The following is a 26,611-nucleotide window of genomic DNA, read 5'->3' on the forward strand; positions in this document are numbered from 1 at the left end:
TACATTATTTGAAGTAGACATCAAAGTTAAAGTGTTTTCCAAAAGCATTGTTTCTCCAGGAACACTAGACAGTCACTAATGCGAGTATGATCAGTTTCATGAAACCTTTGGCAACTATTTAGCTTGTTATAACATTATTAGTTTATTATGGGAAGCGATTATTATAAATACAAAATAGGAATTTTCATGATCAGACACTAATGCTGTTTTGATGCTGCTTTACAGCCCTTTGGAAAACCTTGTTATGCAACTTTTACCTTAGTCTTATTGAAAACTGAACAGTATGATGGAGGCAACATTGCTTCTCTGCCATATATTGTGCTGATGAGAGGTGTAAAAGCACTGTTGAAGAAGAACTCTGATGTTCATGATGCCACACTGTGGTTAAAGCAAGTACCATCAACATGAAAGCTTAGACTAACTTTGAAAGGATTAATTTTCTGAACTTAAATATACTGTATTTTGTCTCTTCCTTTCCATTGTTTAAAATACCCATGTTCGGTTACTTGTTTGTGTCATTTACGTAATAAACACAGTAAACAAACACATGCTTTCTCCCAAGTGCATAAAAATCCCTTGCCCATATAGTCCTATGATAAGTGACCTATTCAGTTGAATAATTACAGTATGTTCTGAATTACTTTTTATTCTGAATTATCTGACATCAAATGTCTTTATAGGACTATTCAATCGCCAGCATTTGTGGCATTATATTGATTACCACAAAAAATATTTTGACTCATCACAATGAGTTTGAGGCACTTAAAATGGAAGTGAACAGGTCTCATTTTGGAGGGTTTAAAAGAAGTGCTGTTCAACCACAAATAAAAATCCTCTCATTATTTACTTACCCTCATGTTATCCGAGATGTGTATGACTTTCTTTCTTCTGTAGAACACAAACAAAGATTTTTAGAATTTTACTTTTTGGGTGAACTATCCCTTTAAAGACAGAAATGTGAAGCTTGTAATTTTATAAAAGCACTTACATTAATTCTTCTGTTTAAACTTTTGTATTATTTGATCTGTAAAGTTGTTTAAATCATAGTTTTAGGGTTTATGGTGTTATGTCATCAAGTTGTAAAAATTGATCTAACTTGTGATTTTATCACATTAAATTCATGTTTACGTCTTGTGTCTATACTTTTGAAACAATTAGTATTTTAACGTTTACCAATTGGCCCCATTCACTTCCATTGTAAATGTCTTAATGTCTTATTTATTCTTTTAATGAAAGGACGTTTTTTTGTGGTAATAATGCCACAAATTCTGTTAATTGAGCTTAATTTATATCAAATCCGGAATATTCCTTAAAATAATTTTCTGCAACAACCATGTCTTGGCAAATAGTCCCAAGTATTATACCCCTGGATATGAGAATGCATATGTTTGTATCTGAATGGTCTGTAATTCTTTAAAAATGTTAATGTGGTTCAACCAAGGTAAGTATGAATCTTCCTTTGAACAAAGTTTATCCATTCTGATTTTGACTGGGCAAGTTGACAATTAGTTTTAACTAAATTTGACCTTACCAAGATTAAGTTTACTTTCTTAAAAATAATTTGTATAGAAAATTATAATTGACTGTAAAGCCAATGAATGAACTGAACTCTCTGCCACATCCTCCAAAGTTTCAGCAATAAAAATGTTGAGCTAATAAGCATTATTTAAAAAACAAATGGTATATGTTTATATATATTAAAAAAGACATCATTTATATGTTAAAAATATATTAATTTAAAACATTTTCTATTATTTGTCTTTTATCTTATTTATGTATATATTTTGGATGGTTTATACATATTTTTTTTATTTTGTTATCGTTTTATTCATTTAATTTGTGTCTTTTTTCCTTCACCTGTACTTGTCTTTATGATTGCATTCATACATTGTTTGATCTTATTGAACATTTATATAGAAAAAAAATCCAGTTTTAACACGATTTGTGAACTTTTCAGATGGACCCTTGCCCACCGTAGTAAAATTTTCCAACTTAAATCAATGTTAAATTGGCGACCTGGAACGATTTCATTGTGATGCAATCTGAAAATACGGGACAAATCGCGTCCCGTATTTCATATTTATCTTACTCATTATTTTCATTCATAGTTCTCATTTTATCTTTAACAACGAGACGATCCGTATTTTACGGCTCGGGTGTTAACCCTAACAGAGTAGTCTATAATTATGTGATCTAGTGCTATCTTGGAAATGTCACTTCCCTTTGCAATGTTTTACCCGAAACCAACTAACATGCGACCCATTCATGTCCACTTCATTTAAATCATGATCTAGCTCTGAATGTACTCGCCAGTGTAAGCGTCTGAGCAGGGCCGTAGCAAGGAATTATGGCACCGTGAATATATATTTCTCTGGGCCCCTTACAATAATACAGCTTTGAATTTGTTGTGGGCCCCCAGAATCGTTACCACCTTTCACTCTACTAGCTACCGCTCTGCTCCCGAGGGTCACGTGACGCGACGTGACGTGACGTGACGTGACGTGACGCCAACATGGCGACGCAGTGCTGAGACGGCAGCAGCGTTCAAACTGCCCCCGACTGAACCAGCAACAACGTTGGCCCGCTCCTGGCACCCTGACACATACCTGCTGAATCGCAGGAAACGGGCCAGCGATGACGGCCTGAAGGACTATTTCCACACGTCGATCGAGAGATGAAAGAACAGGAACAGCTGGAAATACATCGACGGCATACGCAGACAGAAAGCCTAAGCACCAAGAGGATGTTTCTGTCTCGGGCGCTGGAGAAAATCCTCGCGGATAAGGAGGTGAAGAGGAGCCAGCACAACCAGCTGCGCAAGGCTTGTCAAGTAGCGCTGGGTGAGCGCTCTTTATTAACAATTATTATAATTTCTGTTTCTCCACGAGGAGAAACGAACCTATCGCTGCCAATGGCGATTGCTATCTTAAAAGCCTTGTTCGCGAGCCAATGTCATTCCAGTAGACAGACATCAGTCAGATCAGACTGTAATGTTTATAATATTCTCCTGGTAGTTAGCCATTGCTTCCTATCGGCTATATAAAGCTCCTTTATAGTGAATGAGATGTTCGCGTCAGTCTAAATGACATGTCGGCGTGTTCAGCCCCTCTTGTTTTGGTTAACGGGCTGTTAGCATGTGTTAGCTGGATTCAAACAAGCTACTGGGAGATGTTACGTTTACACTTACAATACGATTTTATTCTGTAACATTAGTTAATACATTAGGTTTCACGAACTAACAACGAATAATGATTTTTACATCATTTATGAGCTGGCAGATTGGTGTTTTGCTGCTCTCTTATTAATTAGAGATTAGTTAATGATCTACAGATAGTATCTATTTGTATTGTAGAAGTGCTGTCAAATACAAATGAACAATATAGTATTTTTAATATTTTAACAATATAATATTTTTTTTAGATGCCATATAGTGTCATGAAATTCCCGTGGTTGCTGCAACTTCCGGAATATTTATCCCACTGTCAGTTCATACTTTAGCTGGATATATTCGGCTCGTCCCGCCTCTGTTGCATTACTTATTTACTAAGTTAACGAACACTTGTTGAGACCGGAGGATGTAGTTACTTAGCGAGCTTTTCCAACGTCTCACCTTTGTTCTGGAGCTTCCTGCTTGCCAAGGACAAAGATGGGTTGCCTAATATGAAGTAAATGCCCCATTACAATTGCAATTGAATTTGATCTTAAATTTAATGTTGATGTTTATTCTTTAGGTATATTTGAGGTATAGTCCTGATAATGTTTTAAGAATTGCTTGCTCAGGCATTTTAACAGTTGATGTAATGCTACTTTACCATGGGTTTGTCTGAGGCAAGTGTATACTCTTAGAGGCACTTTCATTCAAACAGACACTCCCTCTTCCCTCATTATGTGAATGAGGTTGATTGCCAAAGACCTATTTACACAGTTCAGCATACACCCGGATTCACTGGTAGGCAATTGCTTATACAGTATACACAATTTCTGTTTCCCTACTCAGCACTGAACACTTTGCTACCTGAGAAAATACAGTACATTTCAGGTAGTCAGGTACGGTTTTCTTACAACATGGTCAAACGTTGTGAGAATGCATCTTGTGAAATGTGATGTTGCTTAAGTTTAGTTTCCTGTGCTTTTGTTGCATGCAGATGGCTGCCTGTTAATGAATAATAATGGATTTTAAATTCAGAAGAACTTGTACTTATCAGCATCCAAACCAAGGGGGTTTGTTTATTCCTAATAATCGGTGGAAATATTTAACTGATAAATGGTACTAATGCAACTTGTTCCATCTCATAACCTCTTACTTTGCCTATGTTGTCCATTTTAAAATGGAAAAGCTAAAAATATGCACTTCATTAACTACTGGTGATATGGGAAATATACTTAATTTGCCTGCAAATAGGCCTCATTTCAATGAGTTGGCAGTCTTATATGGTCAGTATTACTTTTTAATTTTTTAGAGATTGACCGATAACTATGGTGGTGGAAAAGGCAGATAACCGATTAATCGGCCGATATTTAAAAACATTATTTCATAGATTCATATAATGTTACAACATTTTATTAGTCGGCACAGACACAAGAGGCTGCAAGAGTCCAAAATGACCAAAATCCCAATAATAATCAGAAAAGTTAAGTTTGAGTACATAATTTGGGACTTTTAACTCTAAACATGCCTGAAATACACTGGGGACTCTTATTTTGAATTGCCAGAGACTTGGCTCTGTTACAATGCTCTCTTTAATATTTACCAAATTAGGCTTTTTTTCTATTTGCCTATATATTATTATTATTCACAATTTTATGAAGTTGAAGACATGATGTATGTGCTGACGAGGAACGTTTACATATAGTCAAATGTTTTATGCATGCCCTCACTTTAATTTAAAAAACTTAATTATAAGAGGAATAAAAAAGAAAATTATCGGCATAGACTTTTGCAACTATCATCACCATCATTAATCGGTAAAACTGATATATCGGTCTACCTCTAGTATTTTTGCTCTGCAGTATTAGGACACATATTCCCAGCTGAAGATGTTATTTCTACCCCATCTCCACAATTCACTCTGGGAATTTCAGTTCACATAAATATCCTACAGTACTTAGACTGAGCACATCATTTTACTTAATTGGCAAAAGCTAAAAAAAACTGTAGGCCTAGACAGCTTTGGTTGTGTAAATTGTAATAAGACACTACACTATGTTGATGCATGATTATGTCAGAGCATCTACCTGCATTTGTGAATTTGTGTGATTGGCCATTTTCTGAATTAGCATTCCTATCATTCTCTTCCCTTTCAGGTTTGTTTGTTTTATGGTGGGGTATCATCACCAAAAGCCTTGAGTGATACAAGGGTGTCTTGTGTTAATTTGTCTCTCCTTTTGCCTGTTTTCTTATAGATGAAATCAAGCTTGAGCTGGAAAAGCAGAAGTAAGTTTACAGCTCATTCACAAAAAAGGCATCATCTATTCATCCATCATCTTTATTCAGAAACATTGTGGTTATGTAATAATTTCAGATGCTGGTTATACTCATTCAAGTCTGTGGCTGTTTATTTCAATGCTGTAAACTCCATCAATATTTCTTATTTGGGTGTTGACAAATACATTTGTCAGAAGTGATACAATTTAGAAATCTTTTAAAAATCAATTTTAAAACACACATGTCAAGTTCTTTAAAATATAAAGTTTTTTCCATTTTGGTTTTTACCAAAAATTACGACTTTAAAGAAAATGTCATGTGGTGCAACCATCAAATACAATTAATTAAAATACTTTCCTTGCATGTGAGAGTATACACACCTTAAGCAGTAATTCCAAAAAAAAAAAATCAAGGTAAAATATATATTCTTTACAAATATCATACATTTTTTTAGTCAAGAATACTGTAAAGTTTCTCAGGGTTACACCACATGACCTGAAGAAAATATGCTTTTCATTTGCTGTTTCATAAACAGCAAATTGGCTACATACATGTTGGTTACACCACATGACTTTGATTTATTGGATAAAAGTTTTTCAAATATTAATCACGTTTTAAAATACAATTGTGTTTGTAACCTTTTTTTTAAAGAAATGTTAATAAAAGATTATTCTGCACTACATTTCATTTTTTCACCTTTTAAGGAGATTTTTTTTATTCTGGATGGTTACACCACATGGCATTTTTTTTTACTTTAAACCTAAGAAAACAAATAAACATGACTTTGAACTCAGAAATTGAAAACATGTTCATCATAGAAGATGGGTATTCAAGTAATTGTATTATGTGAATTGCATTTTTTATGTATTATTGAATCATTTAATAGATCTGGACAAAAAATTTGTGTCACACCATGGACCAATTTGTTAACTTTAAATAAAATTGGTGTATTGCAGTACTGCATTGTAATGTGTTCTGTGAATTCTGTGTGTGCGCCAGGGATTGCACTGTTGTTCCACCTAGAGCCAACTACATTGAAGCTGACAAGTACGTCCTGCCATTTGAGCTGGCTTGTCAGTCAAAGTCCCCAAGGATTGTCAGCACCTCTCTCGACTGTCTACAGGTATGCAGTTCTCAGTGTCCTGTGTTCTTGTCCACTTGGTATTCACACATCTGCAGTGTTATACGTCATACTGCTCTAATTTAAAACCGTCACCATTACAGACAAGCCTGCTGCAGAATTTCATTTGAAAATGCTTTAACCCTTTAAGCTCTGAGGGTGTTTTTAAAGATTTCCTGTTTCAGTGGCATTCCCAATATTAAAAGCTTATAAGTCTACAAAAAAACAAGAAGGGTTTGGTATAATAATACAAAATTTTATATAAATTCAAGAAACTACTGAAAAATCACACAAAAAAAAGAGCCACAAATGTACTTTTTTCTTAATTTTCTGAATTGAAATTTTATATATCTTGGTGTAAATTATATATCTCTGGGTGTAAATAAGGTTGCTCTGAAAAACAGCTTTTTTTGTCTTAAATAGTCTCCAAACAAATAAAAAACAGTAATTGTACATAAGAACTAATTACACATGCAAACACAACAATGACTAAACGTCACATCATGCTGATGTGATGTTAAGCAATGAGTTTTCACAGAATGAGTGCCATTTGAGTCCTCACTGAGTCTGTGTCATGTACTTGGCACCATATCCTACTGGCCATATTTAACAGTCACCAATCTCATGTCTCTCTGCCCAAATATGGATGACTTTTTCACAGATCTGAACCCAATCCCAGTGGTTCAGTGTTCCATGACACGACATCATTTCTGATGTGGTGGACAGGACGTAACATGACATGTTGTAGATTTTTCCTGTGTGCTTGAAAGTTCAGTAATAGCAAGAATGGTTCCGCTGGAGCAGCAGAGGGTTTCTTTGCTCAAGGGCATATAAGATAGACTCTCCTGTTCTGTAACTTAGTTTTTATACTTTCATTCATGATAAGATCACATAGCACCTCACTTACTTTCTCTCACGTCTCCACAGAAACTCCTCGCATTTGGCCACATCACAGGTAATGCCCCTGACAGTGGAGCTCCAGGAAAATGGCTGATTGACCGGCTGGTGGAAACCATTTGTAACTGTTTTCAGGGACCTCAGACTGATGAGGGGGTACAGCTACAGATCATTAAGGTGATAACATTCACCATTATGTCAGCTTGTATTTACAGACCACAACCCTTCAGTTTTCTTTTGAAGGTAATGGAAGTTGGCTAATGTTTCAGTGGCTGACACTGAAACCTAGAGAACTAGGTAGCCTAGGTAGAATTATAAACAAAATATCAAACCAAATGGCATCTGCTACCAAATGATGATACATATGATCCCAGAGCTAACTTCTCCTTTCTGGTCCATTTCTTTTGCAATTACTTTTCACCAGGTCTTTTTAGTGAAGCTAATGCCAAAATAACAGTGGCTTTTGTATTCAGCATCAATGTCAGACTCAGCCAAAAAAATGAGTTAGCTAAATGTTCAGTGCTTAGGCTCATTATTTCTGGTGGGGCACAAAAAAAAACTTGCCTAACCCAACACGGTGCCCCGCACAAACATCCCTAATAATTTAATCTCAACACACTAAAACATACACATCTCAATAACTTGCCTTGACAGCATAACAAAACTAATCAAAATGAAAGTGTATTATTCAGTCATTGTAATCTATTATAATCCAATGCATCAAAAACATCTCAAAGGTATGGCATACAACGTATTTAAAAGATGAGTGGTGCACTTTAATTTACGCCACCCGGCAACAGTACACATTAAAATAAAGTTAGCTTGACTTGCCAATTAAATTCACTATTTCCAAAAAAAAGCAAAGTACTGTTGTTTTGTTTAATGGACATAAAACAAGTTTAAGATGCAGAAATGATATTTTTTTCTTTAAATAAATGTATGATTTTGCACAACAGTGGATTATTTTAATTACACCACTGTAAAACTAAGATTTAGTTTTTCCTCTACGATTGTTTAAGAGGGCTGCCCATTAAAGAGCTCATGAGTGCATGTTATATGAATTGATTAGTTGTAGTGTCAGGATTTACCAGCAGAAACCTTTGGTATTCAATTTGGATTCAATTTGTGTTGATGTATCTAATACAGTATATAGCACAAGAGAATGACACAAAGCTTTGTGTCACTTTGCAGGCTCTTCTCACAGCCGTGACATCACCACACATAGATATCCATGAGGGAACAATTCTCCTCACCGTGCGGACCTGCTACAACATCTACCTGGCCAGCCGCAACCTGATCAACCAGACCACGGCAAAGGCCACTCTAACACAGATGCTTAATGTCATCTTCACCCGTATGGAGAACCAAGCGGTTAGTACTGTTGCACTGTATAGGTTGGAAAAACCTATTTTGTGTTGTATGAGTGTTGTTCAAAATATCCAGAAAACTATATAAGGAATAGTGTACATTATATAAGGAATAGTGCACATAAGGTACAAGTGACCATTATCACAAAAATAAACCAAGTCACGGAAAACCTAAAAGAATCAGTGAATTTTCAATTTGGGATTTCCAGGTCTGAAAAAGTCATGGAAATGAATGAATTCTTAAAACACCATAGAAAAGTAATCAAAGTTTCTGTAGTAAATGGTTAGTGTAAATTTGATTTATATTTATGCTCGGCCCAAACTGAGCATAAATATAAAAATTTACATTAACCATTTACTACAGAAACTTCTGTAATATCTCCGTGAGTATCGACACTGACTACCAACCCTGGAGTCATGAGTTTGAATCCAGGGTGTGCTGAGTGACTCCAGCCAGGTCTCCTATGCAACCAAATTGACCTGGTTGCTAGGGAGGGTAGAGTCACATGGGATAGCCTCCTCGTGGTCGTGATTAGGGGTTCTCACTCACAATGGAGCCCATAGTAAGTTGTGCGTGGATTGGGGAGAATAGCATGAGTCTCCACATGCTGGGAGTCTCCATGGTGTCATGCACAGCGAGCCACGTGATAAGATGCGCAGGTTGATGCTCTCAGAAGCAACTGAGACTTGTCCTTCACCATCCGGACCGAGGTGAGTAACCACGCCACCAATAGGATCTACTAAGCATTCCAAATTGGGAGAAAAGGGGATACAAAATTAAATTAAATAAAAATATTTATGCTCAGTTTAAAAAAATGTTGAAATCAGGGAATCACCCGAAATGGATCAGTTATGAGATAAATGATCAGATGACTGTACATAATCTTGCTCATTACACAGCTACTGAAATAAATAACTCTGTGGTGAGCAGGGCGTAGCCGAGCGGAGTCTGGGCAGAGCGAGGCCGGGAAGATAAGTGGTGAATGACTTCCACCTGCGTGCCACACCGGTCTCGCGTTCCAGCGAGGGGAGGTGGGAGTATTTAAGGAGAAGAGACAGCGGCAGATGAGAAAGAAATGCACATAGCTTGTCCGCGTTCTTGTGTGTGTTTTAAGATTTGACGTATCTGGCTGAAAAGCAGAGCGTGTTTTTGTTTGTGTCTTTTTAAGTTTTCATGAAACATTATTTTGATTGTTCAGCCGGTTCCCCCCGCCTCTTTGCCCATCCTTAACCCTTTTACATTGGTGCCGAAGCACAGGAAGTAGGAGGGATACGTTGTCATGGAGTCCTCACCACTGCCGTCCGCCCAAAAGAGCAGCCGCCATCTGCGAGGGGAGGAGGGGCTTGCTGCCAGCTGTCTGGGGTGGTGGAGCCGGTTCCAGGGGTGGCAGGGCTCGCTACCAGATGCAGAGGGGTGTTCCATCCGCCAGGGGTCAGAGGACTTGCTCCGGTCTTCCTGGGGAGGAGAGGCTGCCATCCGCCAGAGGGTGGAGGAGTGGTCGAGGACCAGGTGACGCGTGTCTGGGAACCGGCGAGCAATTATTTCTTTTTTTTGACCCCCCCCCCCCCAGTGGGCGCAGCCAGAAGGCCTATACAATGTTTGTTTATACAGTTTGGTGGTCATTATACATAAAAATGATCTATTGTCAATTACCGCAATTTACCATATATCAAGTTTTAACTGACAATGAATGATGTCATGCTAAAGTTGTTATACCTGCTGTCTTGTAGGCTCTGGAATTTCAGGAAGCAGAGAAGGACAGACAGCGTCTGCAGCTGGGCAATCCCTCACTGGTATCCAGTAATCCTTCACCTGTCACCCAAAACCTTTCCCTCACCCCAGGTGGAGGATCTGGATCGTCACGGCTTGATCGAGCCCACTCAGAACAGAACGGTTCACCATCCCCCTCTCTTAGTCCTCCTGGGGTCCCATCCACTCCCTCCACCCCGCAAGACTCATCCTCCATAAATGGCCAGACAGAGGAGGATTTTGACATGAATAAACAGAGCACAAAAGAAATTCCACATACAGGTACAGAAATTAATTATATATGAAACATGAAACCACTGGACAGACTTCCTGTACGTTTTATGGTGTTTTGATGCACAGAGTGAAGGGTTCCTATATCGGTTTATAGTAGTCTCAGATAAGTGGATAGTTTCCTTTTTGTTATGTCATTTCTTAAACTTTTGTTTTTAATATTGTTTATAATTATGAAAATATTTACAAATTTTAATATATTGGTATAGTAATAGGAAAGGAAGAAAAGGCTCACAGAACAAAGAACTCAGACACCGTTATCTTCTGGGCTCTTTTTTTTGTCTTTTCTTAAAGACTCAGAGACTCAGGAGTCAGAACAATTACCTGTCGAGTCATCAATATCAGGAGGTGTTCAGGAAGAGGAGGGCCTTCCGCAGTCTGAAGCAGCCAATGAGGTTCTGCAAGAATCAGAGCCAGACAACGGCCTTGGAGATACCTCTGTGGAAGGAGGTGAGTTGCAATGGAACCTGCATTTCTGTGTGCGTATAAAATAATTTACTATATCTTTATACAGTTGCAAGCAAGAGTACAGTCACACAAAACATCTAACATCAAGATGGTCTTTTGCAAACTTCAGGAATGCAGCAATGTTTTTGTTGGAAAGCAGTGTCCTTTTATGTCATCTAGGCTGGATGGCCACTTCCAGGGAGAGTAGCCACAGTACTTAATCATCTTCTTTTAAAGACAATTTGTCTAAATGTGGACAGATGAATGTAAAAAATCTTTGAGATAACTTTGTAACCCTTTTCAGCTTTATGCAAACCAACAATTCTTGAGCGTAGGTCTTCTGAAATCTCTTAAGAAGATCAAACCTGATTTTAAGGGTTCACATACTTTTTCTTGCCACTGTAATAGTTATAACATAGTGGTAACTCTTAGCTTCTCCAACAGGCTTAGATCAGCATTCAGATTCAGAAACCAAAGTGCAGCCCCCTGTTGTACAGGTAGACACACAACAGATGAATGGAATGGTGGATGACCGTGGTTCCGAGTCCTCCACAGACATTCTGGTACGTCTTTTAATTTTATTTTAGTTTACAATTTTATGATGTTGGGGTGAGTGAATACATTTTAAGAGTTTTCATTTAAGAGTTTTCATTTTGTTTAATATGAGAGATATATCAAACTGTGATGTTACTGGTCTGTTGTTCGCTGTATGAGCAGGATGCAGAGAGCATGCAGGGCAGTCAGACAGCTGCCCGCTTCTCCCACATCCTTCAGAAAGATGCCTTCCTCGTGTTCCGCTCCCTCTGCAAGCTCTCCATGAAGCCCCTGGCAGATGGACCACCTGACCCAAAGTAAGAACTGATGAAGAAAATGCATTTTCAGTACATATCCCTGAGATATTAGACAATAAATTAATCAAGCAAGTATCTTTAGGTTTGTTTATATGCATTTTTATGTGAAAGACAAATTTATAAACTTTTTTTTGGATTGTTAATTACTTTTCCAAGCACAGTAAACAGGGATTAGTGTCACTTGTGTGATCATTAAAACTGAGACTGAATGTAATGTATCTTGCAAAATTTGGCATAATCTTGCTTCACAATGAGGTACAGGGTAGACAATGTTTTTATTTTGTTTCTCCGTAGTTTTATAAGAAATACATTTTAGGCAAACTTATCCACAACATTCCGATAACCGTAACTCAATGCTCTACTTTTTCTCTTCCCTTTGTCTCTATCAGGTCACACGAGTTGCGTTCTAAGGTGGTTTCTCTGCAGCTGTTGCTGTCAGTGCTTCAGGGTGCTGGACCTGTGTTCAGAACCCATGAGATGTTTGTGAATGCTATCAAACAGTACCTGTGTGTGGCGCTCTCTAAAAACGGGGTCTCCTCCGTGCCTGAAGTATTCGAACTGTCTCTTGCTATCTTTCTGACCCTCCTCTCCCACTTCAAAATTTACCTCAAAATGCAGATTGAGGTAAAGACTTATGATAATGGATGTTTAGATTAATGAACTAAATCACTGTTTATTCTGATACAAGGGTCAAATATTCCTATGAACTTAAAATTTGACATGCACAGAAGATCTTTTGCTTGTTCCTCATCTGAAACTACACCACATTTCTCTCAGGTGTTCTTCAGGGAGATCTTTCTTAACATCCTTGAGACGTCATCCAGCTCCTTCGAGCACAAGTGGATGGTCATCCAGACTCTGACTCGCATCTGTGCAGGTCTGTTTCACTCCTTGTACGGTGTGACCTTTGCACTCTGCTTTAGTACATAAACACTTTTCTGAAGTTCACAGATTGTGAGAGTCTAAATAGTAAGTCAGTCCTGCTCCTTTTCTTGCAGATGCTCAGTGTGTGGTGGACATTTACGTGAACTATGACTGTGATCTAAATGCTGCAAACATTTTTGAGCGGCTTGTAAATGATCTTTCTAAAATTGCCCAGGGAAGGAGTGGACAGGAGCTCGGCATGACACCTTTACAGGTAGCTATCACTGTGTTTTAAATAACATGCTATTATACCACATCCTGGCTACTGTATCAGTATACACTTTAAACCATGACAGTTTTTTTTAAATGGCATACAAAAATAGTATACAATACAGTGCAAAAAGCATGTAGTTTCCCAGCTTAAAGGGATAGTTCTTCCAAATAATTATTCTCATCATTTACTCACCCTAATACCATCCCAGATGTACATGACTGACTTTCTTTCTTTTGAACACAAATATTTTCTAGAATAATATTTCAGCTCTGTAGGTCCATACAATGCCAGTGAATAGTGGTCAAACCTTTGAAGCCCCAAAAGGACAAAAGCAGCATATCATTTATCCATACAACTCTAGTGGTTTGATATATGTCTCCTAGAGATATCTGATAGGTGTGGGTGATAAACAGATAAATATTTAAGTCATTTATTTACTATCAATCTCCACTTTCACCTTCTACTTTTTGTTTTTGGCGATTTTCATTCTTTGAGCATATTGAAACCTACTGGCCAGGCAGACTTAAATATTGATCTGTTTCTCAGATATTATATTGCTTCTATAGATATAAACTCAGCAAAAAAAGAAACGTCCTCTCACTTTCGACTGCTTTTAATTTTAGCAAACTTAACATGTGTAAATGCATTAAGTACTGCAGTGCATCTCCTCCTCATGAGCTGCAGCAGATTTGCCAGTTCTTGCTGTGAGATGTTACCCCACTCTTCCAACAAGGCACTTGCTAGTTCCCAGACATATCTGGGGGGAATGGCCCTGGCCCTTGCCCTCACCCTCCGATCCAACAGGTCCCAGACATGCTCAAAGGGATTGAGATCCGGGCTCTTTGCTGGACATGGCAGAACACTGGCATTCCTGTCTTGCAGGAAATCATGCACAGAACGAGCAGTATGGTTGGTGGATTGTCAAGCTGGAGGGTCATGTCAGGATGAGCCTGCAGGAAGGGTACCACATGAGGGAGGAAGATGTCTTCCCTGTAACACACAGCATTGTGTGCGTATAAGATTTAGATTGCCTGCAATTACAACAAGTTCAGTCCAATGATGCTTTGACACACCGCATCAGACCATGATTGACCCTCCAAATCAATCCCGCACCACAGTACAGGCCTCGGTGTAACACTCATTCCTTCGACGATAAGCGCGAGTCCGACCATCACCCCTGGTGAGACAAAACCGTGACTCGTCAGTGAAGAGCACTTTTTGCCAGTCCTGTCTGGTGCAGTGAAGGTGGGTTTGTGCTCATAGGTGACGTTGTTTCCGGTGATGTCTGGTAAGGACCTGCCTTACAACAGGCCTACAAGTCCTTATTCCAGCCTCTCTCACCCTATTGCGGACAGTCTGAGCAGTGATGGAGGGATTGTGCATTCCTGGTGTAACTCAGGCAGTTGTTGTTGCCATCCTGTACCTGTCCTGTCCCGGTGTGATATTCGGCCACCATTCATGTGTATTGTATGGACCTACAGAGCTGAAATATTATTCTAAAATACTTTTTCAGCAGAAGAAAGTCATAAATATCTAGTATGGCATGAGGGTGAGTAAATGCTGAGAGAAATGTATTTTGAGTCAACTAAAAGTAAGCCCTTTGCAGGTTGTTTTTAAAAATGAGAGACCTGCCAGCCCCACACAACAATACTGGCTTAACCAATGATGTGAGTTTGGGGCAGGACTAATTGTTCGTACAACCAATGGAAGACGGTGGGGAGTGTTGATGGTTAAAATTTTTTTTACAGGAGTTGAGTTTGAGAAAGAAAGGGCTGGAGTGTCTGGTGTCTATTCTGAAGTGCATGGTGGAATGGAGCAAAGACCTGTATGTCAATCCAAACCTGCAGGCCAACCTCGGTAAGTTGGTTGTGGAGAGTTTCTTTTTTTTAATTTTTCAAGACATTTGAAGTATGACCCCTGTAGTGTCTTTTACAATAGACCTTGGTAGCTATAGGCACACTATGCTGCATAAGTTTAGTTGTTTGTTTTGTGTTGGGTTTTGATACTTTGCGATTAAATAGACTGGTGTACTGTGCTGTAGGTCAGGAACGTCCAGCAGAGGGTGACGTTGCAGATGGAAGGCTCCCTGAGCATCTCTCCTCTCGCAGAGACAGTGCGAGCTCTCTGGACTCCACCATGTCGTGTGGTGTTCAGCAGAATCAGTCAGATCACCCTGAACAATATGAGGTCATCAAACATCAGAAAGAGATTATTGAGCATGGAATTAACCTGTGAGTGTTGAATCAGCTTCTTGCTGTCTTCTTGCTTTGGAGTTATTTTTATATTTTACACATGACTGGTGCACTCAGTAATTAAGTTTTACTTCTGAAGAAATTAATTGCAATTTTAAAATGTATGTATGATGACTCACATGAGATGAAGACTATAGTCACATCAGTAACGTTATAAAAGCTGTAACCTTTATTCTACATGGAGAGGGTCTGGACATGGGGGCTGTTATTTGTCACTTTCACAAATAATGGCTGACTGTATAGTGAAAAAACCCATATTGGTCAACTACTAATTATGTACATACGATCAAAACATCGCACCGGTCGTAAAGGTAGAATACAACATATATTGTTTCACTCAAATACCAACAGTGCTGGGTAGATTACTTCTGAATTGTACTTTGGTACTGATTACAGATTCCATGACTAAAATGTTATTTAGTAATCACTTTGATTACATTTTTAAGGTAATCTAATCTGATTACTTTTGGAACTTCTGACCTAGTTTATTTAAGTAATGCTGCATGCATTTGAGTAGGATAAGCTTCAAGCATTTTGACATTATTGCTTACATGTGAAAAAGTTAAACATTTTATTATTGGTCAGAATATAAGAATTTGTGCGTTTTACATTCTTCTTGACTGTTTCTGACTGAAATAAAAAGGCACTTATGCCTAAAATGATTTACTCAACTTAATTTTGGCATTACAAATGTCATTAATGTGTGATAACCGATCAAACCAGTTATATTTGTAAATTAACGTCACAAAAAAAGTCTCAAAAGTTGTCGCAAAATCACCTATATGTAAATTTTTTAAGCAGAGTACAAAAGCAATTTGCGACTAAACTTTACTGCACTAATGCAATCGGTTCTGCATTTGTGTAGATTACCCCTCCGTCTTCAGTGTAATTATGGCTGGTGGGTAGTATCAGGTCTGTATGTGTAATTTCACCCCCGAACACTCACCCAACCCTAGATTACATGTAATCCATTACTACCCAGCATAGCATACCAAATATAGATATATATATATATCGCATAACTATAGTTTATAAATTGTATACAGATGTGTCTTTTGTCTCATTGCTTGTAACATGAAATACATGTCCAAATAGAATGTGACCCGATCACTGAACAGTTGATATTAAGCATAGATCTTTTGCGACTCTACCTCAGAAATCTTTTTATCATCCTGGGGGACTGTCTGTGGTTTCAAAGCGGACCAATCACTGCTATTGTGGTCTGCGTTGACGTGACGCCTGGTTACTTTTTTGGAGAGGAGCTACAGGATTATTTTTGTTTTCTGCCCCTTTATTGTCTTTTTTTTTTTTCTTTTTTTTACTATTTTCTATTTCTTTTACTATTCTTTTACTATTTTCTGTTTCTTTAAGGTTTAACAAGAAACCAAAAAGGGGATTGCAATACCTACAGGAGCAAGACATGCTGGGAACCACACCAGAGGACATAGCCCAGTTCCTGCACCAGGAGGAGCGTCTGGACACAGCAAGTTCACTCACTTTCCATCCATGCTTGCATTCTGCAAACTGACACATTTTGTGTTGCATTATCAGTCACTCAATCTGTTCTGTAAACTCTGTCTCTCTGCTGTATCATGTGATCAGACTCAGGTCGGGGAGTTCTTGGGAGAGAATGTGAAGTTTAATAAGGAGGTGATGTACTGCTATGTGGACCAGTTGGACTTTTGTGGCACAGACTTTGTATCAGCGCTCCGTGTCTTCCTTGAAGGCTTCAGGCTTCCTGGTGAAGCCCAGAAAATTGATAGGCTCATGGAGAAGTTTGCCGCACGCTACCTGGAGTGCAATCAAGGGTGAGAAGTACAGTCTGAGGAAGAGTTTTATTTTTAGCAGCTCAATAGTGTTTTTTGTGTGTGCTTACCTGTCTGTTGATCTGTAGGCAAACCCTGTTTGCTAGCGCAGACACTGCTTACGTTCTGGCCTACTCCATCATCATGTTAACCACTGACCTGCACAGTCCACAGGTAAACTCCTTTCTTACTCACTCGTTCACCTTCCTCCTTTTGCTGTATTCATTAGTTGTTCTTGCTTAGGCAAGCATCTCTCTTAATGTTGCTCATACTTAATGCTGAAGTATGTACATTTTTCAGTCTTAAAATACTTCTATCCCAGATTAATATGGAGAGACTACTATAGTAAACGATTCATAGATAAATTTTCTCGAAAACCGTAATCGCTGTGTCTCTGTAGCACTATAAAATAAAACAACTTAACTCAGTCAATGGATTTATGGGTGAATTTATTCACCTGTAAATGAATATTGTTGTAATTTACTCACCCTTGTGTTGTTCCAAACCTGTACGATTTTCTTTAATCCATAATGTTGACCTCAGTCTCTATTCACTTACATTGAATGGAAAAAAATGCTTTGAAAAAGCCTTACTTTATCTGAGCTTTAAAAAACCACCTATAACATCTTAGCATAGAGTTGGCAACATTTGCAAGGACCACTTACATTTTCTTTTGTTTTCTCCTCTTCAGGTGAAGAACAAGATGACAAAGGAACAGTACATAAAAATGAATCGGGGGATTAATGACAGTAAGGACCTGCCTGAGGACTATCTCTCCTCCATTTATGATGAGATTGCAGGCAAAAAGATTGCCATGAAGGATAGCAAAGAGTACTCCATCACTCCTAAATCCAACAAACAGAGTAAGATCATCTACATGAAATTCCAAAATATGTCCTTGTGGAATTTTGTGTTAAAAGGTTACATCACCCAAAAATGAAAATTCTGTCATTTACTCCACCTTATGTCATTCCAAACCTGATTGCAATTCTTCCATGGAACACAACAATTGTTGTTCAATGCAGCCATTTTGTGAAAAAGTGCAGTAGTGAAAAACTTCCATTTTGCATTCCATGGAAGAAAGTCATATGGGTTTGTAATGAAATGAGGGGAATTAAATGATGACAAAGAATTTGCATTTTTGCTTGAAAAATCAATTTAATAGCATCAGTGGGTTTGTTTGCTTTTGAGTCCTCCATGGTTCTGCGTAGAGGTTGCAAGGCCATTGATTTTTAATAGTCGACAAGTCAAACCCATTAGTCAAGTCGAATTCAACTAGTTGTGACTTAATTTGTGTTTTCTGTAAGATGTATCCAATGAGAAGCAGAGGAGGCTGCTGTATAACATGGAAATGGAGCAGATGGCCAAGACAGCTAAAGCTCTGATGGAGGCTGTAAGCCACGCTCAGGCTCCTTTCTTCAGTGCCACTCACCTAGAGCATGTCCGGCCCATGTTCAAGGTAATTACATCTCTCTTTGGTTTTTCAAGCATTGTTTGCATCACAACAAAGTGGAAAAGATTCTTCATATATTGTGAACTGGAACACAGATATTGCTGGGTAAAAATACTAAAAGGTGGTTCATGGACAAGACCAATCTGATAATGTTACAGAAAGTGGTGTCCCACGTCTATAAACTTTGATCATATTTATGTCAAACTTTTAAACAAATGTTATGTTTTCGCTCCATGTTTGTTGGTTAATTTATCGGCATGTGTCCCTATGTGTATGAATTTATGTACAACAGCTGGCTTGGACACCCCTGTTGGCAGCGTTCAGCGTAGGACTCCAGGATTGTGATGATCAGGAAGTGGCATCTCTCTGTCTGGAGGGCATCCGCTGTGCTATCAGGATCGCCTGCATCTTCAACATGCAGGTTTGTTATTAGCTGCCAGTTATTAGCACTTTTCATATGACAAACTTCAAGCTATATTATTTAGTTACTTCTTTCTGGCTTTGGCATTATTTAAAAGTAAAAGATGTCCCTCTACTCTTTGCCATGACTGATTTTCTCCCCACCACTATATAGGGCTGGGCGATAAAACGTTATAGATATATATCACGATAAAGAAAATCCACGAAAAGCTTTTGAGGAATTTTCTATATTTATTGCGTGTCGCTAAAACACAAGCAGTTCGGCTTTCATAGAAATTAATTGATAACGCTCTCAGCTTCGCTCACAATGCGCCAATGGTAACGTAGGGTCAGACTGGATGAACTTGCTAATGCTAGCTGCCTTGCTAACAATTAGGTTACGTCAGACACCGGATTGATTCCATCCGCACTGCAAGACTTCATGACAACGGTTGCGCCTGCTCGTCGTCTCTAGTGAAGAGCGTGACAGAACAACAGGGATGTGAACAACAGCTCTGATCTTTCTGCGCTGTAATCTTGAATATTGTTCTCTAGCAACAAACATGCATAATGTCTGCCCTGTCCCACTCCGCACGCGTTGCCTCTTTTCCCTGCATGTGTGTAGACATGAATCGCCGCATGAGTTAACGTGGTTTCAAACCACCTTTTATTACGTTTTTCCCTTCTAAATATATCTTTATTAATCAGCATGTTACAAGCCTTTAATAATAAACAAATCGATTTCTGTTCTAATTTTGTGAAAATCTATTGGATGTCTGGAATGGATAAGGAAAGACTAAAATTACTAGTTGGTAGACTAGTCTCTCACTTAAATGAAAATATACAAATGTTTTTTACATTTTTTTAAAAACGTTTTCAAACTTTTCTCTCGGGACACCCCTGAACCCACATTCAGCATCATTCCAAAGTCACAAGGGCTTCTATGCCCTATACTTGGGTATCTGAATCTAAAGAAATATAAAAAATATTTCATGTTAACGTAAAAATATTCCAACAATCAGATCAAACAGATGATCTTTTAACATTCATTTTCAATTGATAAACGGTAAAAGACGGTCAAATTGGTAAAAGATCCTGCAGACCCCACTGCTTTGGCATCCTCTGGACCCCCTGTGTAGTTTTGTAGAGACTATTTTGCCTGTTTAGAATGTGTATTTTTCTTCTGTCAACTTTGAAATAAAAAAAAAAGAAAGTGCAATGTGTAAATGTATATCGTCCCAGCCCTACCACTGTATGAAATAAGTCTGGTTGTGGTGTGTCTAATAGAACAAGCATTAAGCAGGAGATATGCACTCCTTATTGCCATTCCGTGCATCACTATCCTTTCTACTGAAATCATAAAACAAAATACAAACTAATGTCTCCATTTCTGATAGCCATATCACTCTGCAACTCTTGCCTGGTTGCCCACTATAGCTTAGCAGGGTTGAGCCTTGCCAGTACCTGGATGGGAGACCTCCTGGGGAAAACTAAGGTTGCTGCTTGAAGAGGTCTTAGTGAGGCCAGCAGGGGTGCTCACATTGTGGTATGTGTGGGTCCCAATGTCCCAGTATAGTGACAGGCACACTATACTGTAAAAAGGCACCATCTTTTGGATTAGACATTAAACCAAGATCCTGACTCTGTGGTCATTAAAAATCCCAGGGCAATTCTCGTAAAGAGTAAGGTGTACCCCGGTGTCCTGGCCAAATTCTCCCCATTGGCCCTTATATATCATGGACTCCTAATAATCCCCATTCTTGAATTGGCTACATCACTCTACTCTCCACCAATAGCTGGTGTGTGGTGAGCGTTCTGGTGCACTTTGGCTGCCGTCGCATCATCCAGGTGGATGCTGCACACTGTTGGTGGCTGGGGAGATTTCCCCTATACTATACTATGTAAAGCACTTTGAGTGCCTAGAAAAGGGATATATAAATGTAAGGAATTATTATTATTAAATATTATGAATTAATAATTAAACTGTATATGGTTTATTAAAATAAAAGGTCAGGTTAGTACCTGGAACCCCCTTGTACTAAAAATGAAAACCGTTTCAAGTCAAAATGTATATTACATTTTTTATCCATGCATTTATCCACTGACCCTCGAAATCCTGCAGATGCAGCAGTGGTAATTAAATGTTATTAAATTAAATCTTTTTCAAGTTAATTTTAGCACTTTAATTGGTCAGAAAGGATGGGTGCTCACTCAAATCACTGAGTTTTGTGTCCTAATTAATATTTGTATTAATATTCATGAAAAAAATCATAATATTAATTTTCAATGTATCCATGCTTCTAAGCATGGTCTCATGTGTACAGTATGTATTTCGTTTATTTCTAATATCCCTCTCTTTTTCTCTTTCACCATATGGGTAGTTGGAGAGGGATGCTTACATCCAGGCCTTGGCCAGGTTTACGCTGCTTACCGCCAGCTCCAGTATCACAGAAATGAAGCAAAAGAACATCGATACCATAAAGACTCTCATCATGGTCGCACACACTGACGGAAATTATTTGGGCAACTCCTGGCATGAGGTTAGTCTCAAAAAGCAAAAGGTCTGGTCTACATTGCGCCTTATTCAAGTACTGCCTACTTGGATGGGAAGAGATCGGCCGATCAACATGTAGACTGACAACCACAGTTTGTTTAGCTTTTTATGGGCTGCTTCTCATATCTGGAATGGATTATAGCTCAATAATAGACCGTTGTGAAAAAGTAATAAATACTTTCATCAAGAGGTGGTCCAATAAATCTGTTTTACCGATTAACCCTTTAATGCATACCAACCCCTGTACCTCATCCATTTTTTGGAGTTATGCCCACACCTCTTTAGTATTCCTCAGCTTTTCGCTTCTGAATAGTGTAACAGAATTTTGTTTTGCAAAAACAAATTTTAGATTGCCAAACGTGTATAGGGTCATTAAAGATACTAGATATTTGGGATGCACCGATACCACTTTTTCTCTTTTGACCCGATTCCGATATCGGAAATCTCTGTATGTGCCGATACGATCCCAAGCCGGTACCAGTGTTGTTTTTTGCATAATCAGTTTAGAATATCTTTACATTATTGTGTGGAACTAATTGGGAGTACTCTTTAATATGTAAAGAAACACAAACCTCAAACTACACATTATTTCTATATAAATGTATAGCTTATTAAGAAACACTTTATTACTGACAAGTATACTGGATAATGTAGCAGCAAAATTAACAGTAATTCCAGTCTTCTGTAGAAAAGAAACCAGAGATTTATTTGTAACAACACCTGCACAGGATCAGTACATCTGAATATCACACCTGCGGGACAGGTACAGGATGGCAACAACAACTGCCCGAGTTACATCAGGAACGCACAATCCCTCCATCAGTGCTCAGACTGTCCACAACAAGCTGAGAGAGTCTGGACTGAGGGCTTGTAGAACTTGTCTTGTTCTACAGTATACCAGTGGCCTCTAGAGATTGAATAATAGCAACCACTGTATCTAAATCTTTTATCATTAACTGTATTCATCCATATTGTTATTGTTCTTTCAATTCATGTTTTGTTATATTGATTAGATAATCAATTGTTCTAAATTGAAATGTGACTATACGGAAACGTGTCCTGTCAGCACAATTAAGAGTCCCTAGTGTGTTCTGTGCTTGTTTATAGTTAAAAGACCAAATTGTAACTACATGGTGATTATTGGGATTTTGCAAGATAAACTGCATCTGGGATTTCATAAATTTTTGACTTGTGTAGCCTCTGTCTTTGCATGTTATAGTAAGGAAAGATTTAGATTTTATTTTTAATTTATTGACCGATTAAAACAATTCAATATCGTAGAGTTCTACTTCTGTCCATACGATAGTATTAAAAACGGATTAGTTTGCTGACATAACTCTGAGAACAAAGCGTAATGTGTATTTCTGGATATCTAGTTAACTTGCTACTAAGTTTTTCAAACAAAACTCTGAATATCTTTTAAAGATTTGACGATGTAGACTCCTGGATGTTGCGTAAAGTCGGCAAATCAGATTAGAGCTTGCCAGTCCCTCAAACATTCAGCACCCTCATTTTGTGTTGAACTGATAAAGTGTATGTGGTTCTTTTCTGATCTGTACATGTCTTTCTGGTCTTGTGATCTTCTGTGTAGATTCTGAGGTGTATCAGTCAGCTGGAGTTGGCCCAGTTGATTGGGACAGGGGTGAAGACACGTTATATCTCTGGTGTGGTCCGAGACCAGGGAGGCAGCATAAAGGGCTTCCCATCAGGTGGAGAGGAATTCATGCCCCTTGGCTTAGGTAAGCTATTGTATGACTGCTGTTAATAGCACTCGGAAAGGGTAGAAGTGTTCAGACCAGGGTGTGTGTTGTTGTGTGTTTGATCCAGATGGACCAAAACAATATTATTGGTCTCCTGCAGGTACTCTGGTCGGAGGTCCAGACAAGCGTCAGATGGCTCATATCCAGGAGTCAGTAGGAGAGACCAGCTCCCAGAGTGTAGTGGTGGCAGTGGACAGGTGATATGGGCGATTACAGGACAATACAAACATACTGTGTTTATACTTATACTGTTTATTCTTTTGTCTGACCCTCCTTTTCTCTACATTGTCTGTTAGGATCTTCACTGGATCCACCAGACTCGATGGAAATGCAATTGGTAGGTTTGTTTTTTAATGTTTGTTTGGTTACATATTTTGGAGCAGTATTGGGGAAACCATTGTTTTTCAAAGCTACAAGCTTCTCTCTGTCAAGCTACCCTTTTAGAAAAGTAGTTCAATAATTTCAAGTTTCTAACAAATAACTACATGAAGCCAACTACATTGAAGTTTTTTAAGGAGCCTACAGATTATAATGGTTGTCCAGTTTGTAAAGCACATAAACTTAAAGCCTTTTGGTAGCTGTAGTCCTCATGGAGCAACTTGAAAGCTTTTTTTTTAAGCACACAACAGTTTCAAAATTCATGTTTGAAGTACTGTCACGCTACTGAAAAATGTTGTTACCTTTGTAGCTTCGTTATTTGCAGGTAGTTATTTCACAACACAGTTTGGGAGCAAGTCTGTGTAGGTTGCTCATGACTAATGGAATTGTTTGTTCTCAGGAAACAAAGCAATTTTATTTTTCCTAATTTCCTTTTAAACTTGTGTCAGTGGGTTGAGTTTTAGTCACTTTTACAAAGAACAGAGCGAGAACGACTGCATTCCAAACGTATCTTTGGTTCACTGAATACTGCAAAATTTGTAACTTGATTATTTGCATTACAAAAGTCTGTGACAGATTAATTTGGTCCATTACATCATAAAAAGTAACTAACAATGGTTGGGGTTATGCTGACTGAATGTTTGCAATTGAGCTTTCTGGGCATTCAAAGAATTTACCTGGTTCCCAGACTCTAAATTTAAATAAACCCAATATTCCTTGACAAACATTTTTGTTTTCATAAAAGACAATTGGCCTTCTTGGTTCAGAAATTATGTAAGAATTTGCAAATACATATGTAACAGTCATAATGTCAATATTTTAAAAATGCTGTCTCATCCTCCCAATGATTGCTACATCTTGCTGTAGGTGTATGCATTTGGTAATCTTTTTCAGACTGCTTACTTGGTTACCAGGTTATATAGCAAGAACTTGCCTGAGACTGAACCTTGAATTGTGTTATCAACCCAGACTCCTAACCATACTAAAACTCAAAATGGCTCTCTGTATTGTCACTGCTCACCTACTCTTCCAACCCACATCATGAGCTAACATACAGCTGATTTACTTTCACACTTCTTGCACACAGATAATGTGTTCTGTAACCACTGAACTTCCAGAAGTAATTTGTTCTACCAGTTGACAAGTGGACATCTGTTCATGTACATAATAAATCTGTTTTGAAGGCTAAATGTTTTTGTGTTGATTGTGAAGTCTTCTTTCGTCTCCAGTGGACTTTGTGCGCTGGTTGTGTGCGGTGTCCATGGACGAACTGGCCTCTGCACACCAGCCACGCATGTTTAGTCTGCAAAAGATAGTGGAGATCTCCTACTACAACATGAACCGCATCCGCTTGCAGTGGTCTCGCATCTGGCAGGTCATTGGAGATCACTTCAACAAGGTCAGTAGCCTTCACAGTAAGGCTTAATAACTGTGGCCCAGTTTTTGTAACCTTGCACATCTGAGCGGGTCGTGCACATTATCTGCGCTTGCGCCTGGGGTTGACTGTATTAAAGAGCAGCACAAAGCAGTTGTAGCATGGATGTCCATGCAAGCTCGCACTCAAAGTATACTTTGAAAAGTTATAACGCCCGATCGTGCACAAGATGTAATGGCACATGCAAAATTGAATTATTCCCTAGCCTTAATGTGTCTTGAAACCCCCATGGTTTAGCACCACTCGTTCACAATATAAAAAAGTTGGAAGGTAGTGGGTGTGAAGGGGCTAAGTCAAGTCAAGTCAATTTTATTTGTATAGTGCCTTTCACAACACACATCGTTTCAAAGCAGCTTTACAGAATATTAGCATTAACAGACAATAAGAACTGTAATGTCTATAAAGTCGATTAATCATCATTGTGTAATTTAGATAAAATAGGAATTTTAATAGTGTTTATAAATAATTAAATGATAATTGTATTAATAACCCCAGTGAGCAAGCTGTAGGCGACTGTGGCAAGGAACACAAAACTCCATAAGATGTAGATTAATGGAGAAAAATAACCTTGGGAGAAACCGGACTCACTGTGGGGGCCAGTTCCCTCTGGCTAACATTATGAATGTAATGTAAATATTAATTATGTATAGGTAAAATCATGGTTTAAAATTATTAAACTAAGTGATAAGGGTCATTGATTAAACATAGATTGTGTTTGAACTGTAAGATTAATGACCAAAGTCTTTGAAGTCCATCTTGATTAATTGCAGAAGTTCACATAGATGCAATTGTCCTTGTTAATTGGCTGATGAAGGCTTTTGTTGACAAATGTTAGTCTAAGCATTTCATTTCAGGATCGTAGTCCATAAATAGACCGAGGTGATGCAGGTTGGAGTTGGCATAATTTCATCCTCTGAAGTCCGTCATAATAGATTGAAGTGATGTTAGGACAGGAGGGGGTCAAGCACAACAACTCAGTTTCACAACACACTCACAATAGAGATGGCTGAACATCAAAATATGTGTGGAATCAAAATATTGATGTTGGGGCAAAAATTTTACAAAAGTGTCAAAGAGCGAAGATGATACAGTTTGCAAATCAAAGATTTGGATGTTTTGTTCAAACTTTTGAAAAAGATGAGAGCAAAAATTTTGAGACAAATTCGTAGATATTTATTCTTTAAAACCATTTTTAAGATTTAATACAGGTTAAACTCTGTTGACAGAGTTTGTGGCATAATGTTGATTGCCACAGAAAATTATTTAGACTCATCCATCTTTTTCTAAAG

The 26,611-nt window shown here is 38.3% G+C and overlaps 1 protein-coding gene across 1 annotated transcript in view; it reads left to right on the forward strand.

Moving 5' to 3' along the window:
- Positions 1-2,519: 2,519 nt before the first annotated feature.
- arfgef2 (ADP-ribosylation factor guanine nucleotide-exchange factor 2 (brefeldin A-inhibited)) overlaps positions 2,520-26,611 on the forward strand; it is a 39,098-nt gene continuing 15,006 nt past the window's right edge. The window contains exons 1-25 of the mRNA XM_052091354.1: positions 2,520-2,840; positions 5,404-5,434; positions 6,425-6,548; positions 7,473-7,619; positions 8,634-8,813; positions 10,541-10,841; positions 11,145-11,300; positions 11,742-11,860; positions 12,015-12,148; positions 12,538-12,772; positions 12,926-13,025; positions 13,147-13,286; positions 15,035-15,143; positions 15,328-15,517; positions 16,910-17,021; positions 17,141-17,346; positions 17,433-17,517; positions 18,035-18,206; positions 18,651-18,802; positions 19,089-19,217; positions 21,577-21,735; positions 23,341-23,488; positions 23,610-23,706; positions 23,806-23,846; positions 25,117-25,286. Of these exons, the coding sequence (XP_051947314.1) occupies positions 2,675-2,840; positions 5,404-5,434; positions 6,425-6,548; positions 7,473-7,619; positions 8,634-8,813; positions 10,541-10,841; positions 11,145-11,300; positions 11,742-11,860; positions 12,015-12,148; positions 12,538-12,772; positions 12,926-13,025; positions 13,147-13,286; positions 15,035-15,143; positions 15,328-15,517; positions 16,910-17,021; positions 17,141-17,346; positions 17,433-17,517; positions 18,035-18,206; positions 18,651-18,802; positions 19,089-19,217; positions 21,577-21,735; positions 23,341-23,488; positions 23,610-23,706; positions 23,806-23,846; positions 25,117-25,286 (3,603 nt within the window). The 5' untranslated portion in view covers positions 2,520-2,674. The remainder of the gene's footprint in view (positions 2,841-5,403; positions 5,435-6,424; positions 6,549-7,472; positions 7,620-8,633; positions 8,814-10,540; positions 10,842-11,144; positions 11,301-11,741; positions 11,861-12,014; positions 12,149-12,537; positions 12,773-12,925; positions 13,026-13,146; positions 13,287-15,034; positions 15,144-15,327; positions 15,518-16,909; positions 17,022-17,140; positions 17,347-17,432; positions 17,518-18,034; positions 18,207-18,650; positions 18,803-19,088; positions 19,218-21,576; positions 21,736-23,340; positions 23,489-23,609; positions 23,707-23,805; positions 23,847-25,116; positions 25,287-26,611) is intronic.

Source organism: Xyrauchen texanus, chromosome 25 (assembly GCF_025860055.1).
Source record: "Xyrauchen texanus isolate HMW12.3.18 chromosome 25, RBS_HiC_50CHRs, whole genome shotgun sequence".
NCBI classification, from domain to species: domain Eukaryota; kingdom Metazoa; phylum Chordata; class Actinopteri; order Cypriniformes; family Catostomidae; genus Xyrauchen; species Xyrauchen texanus.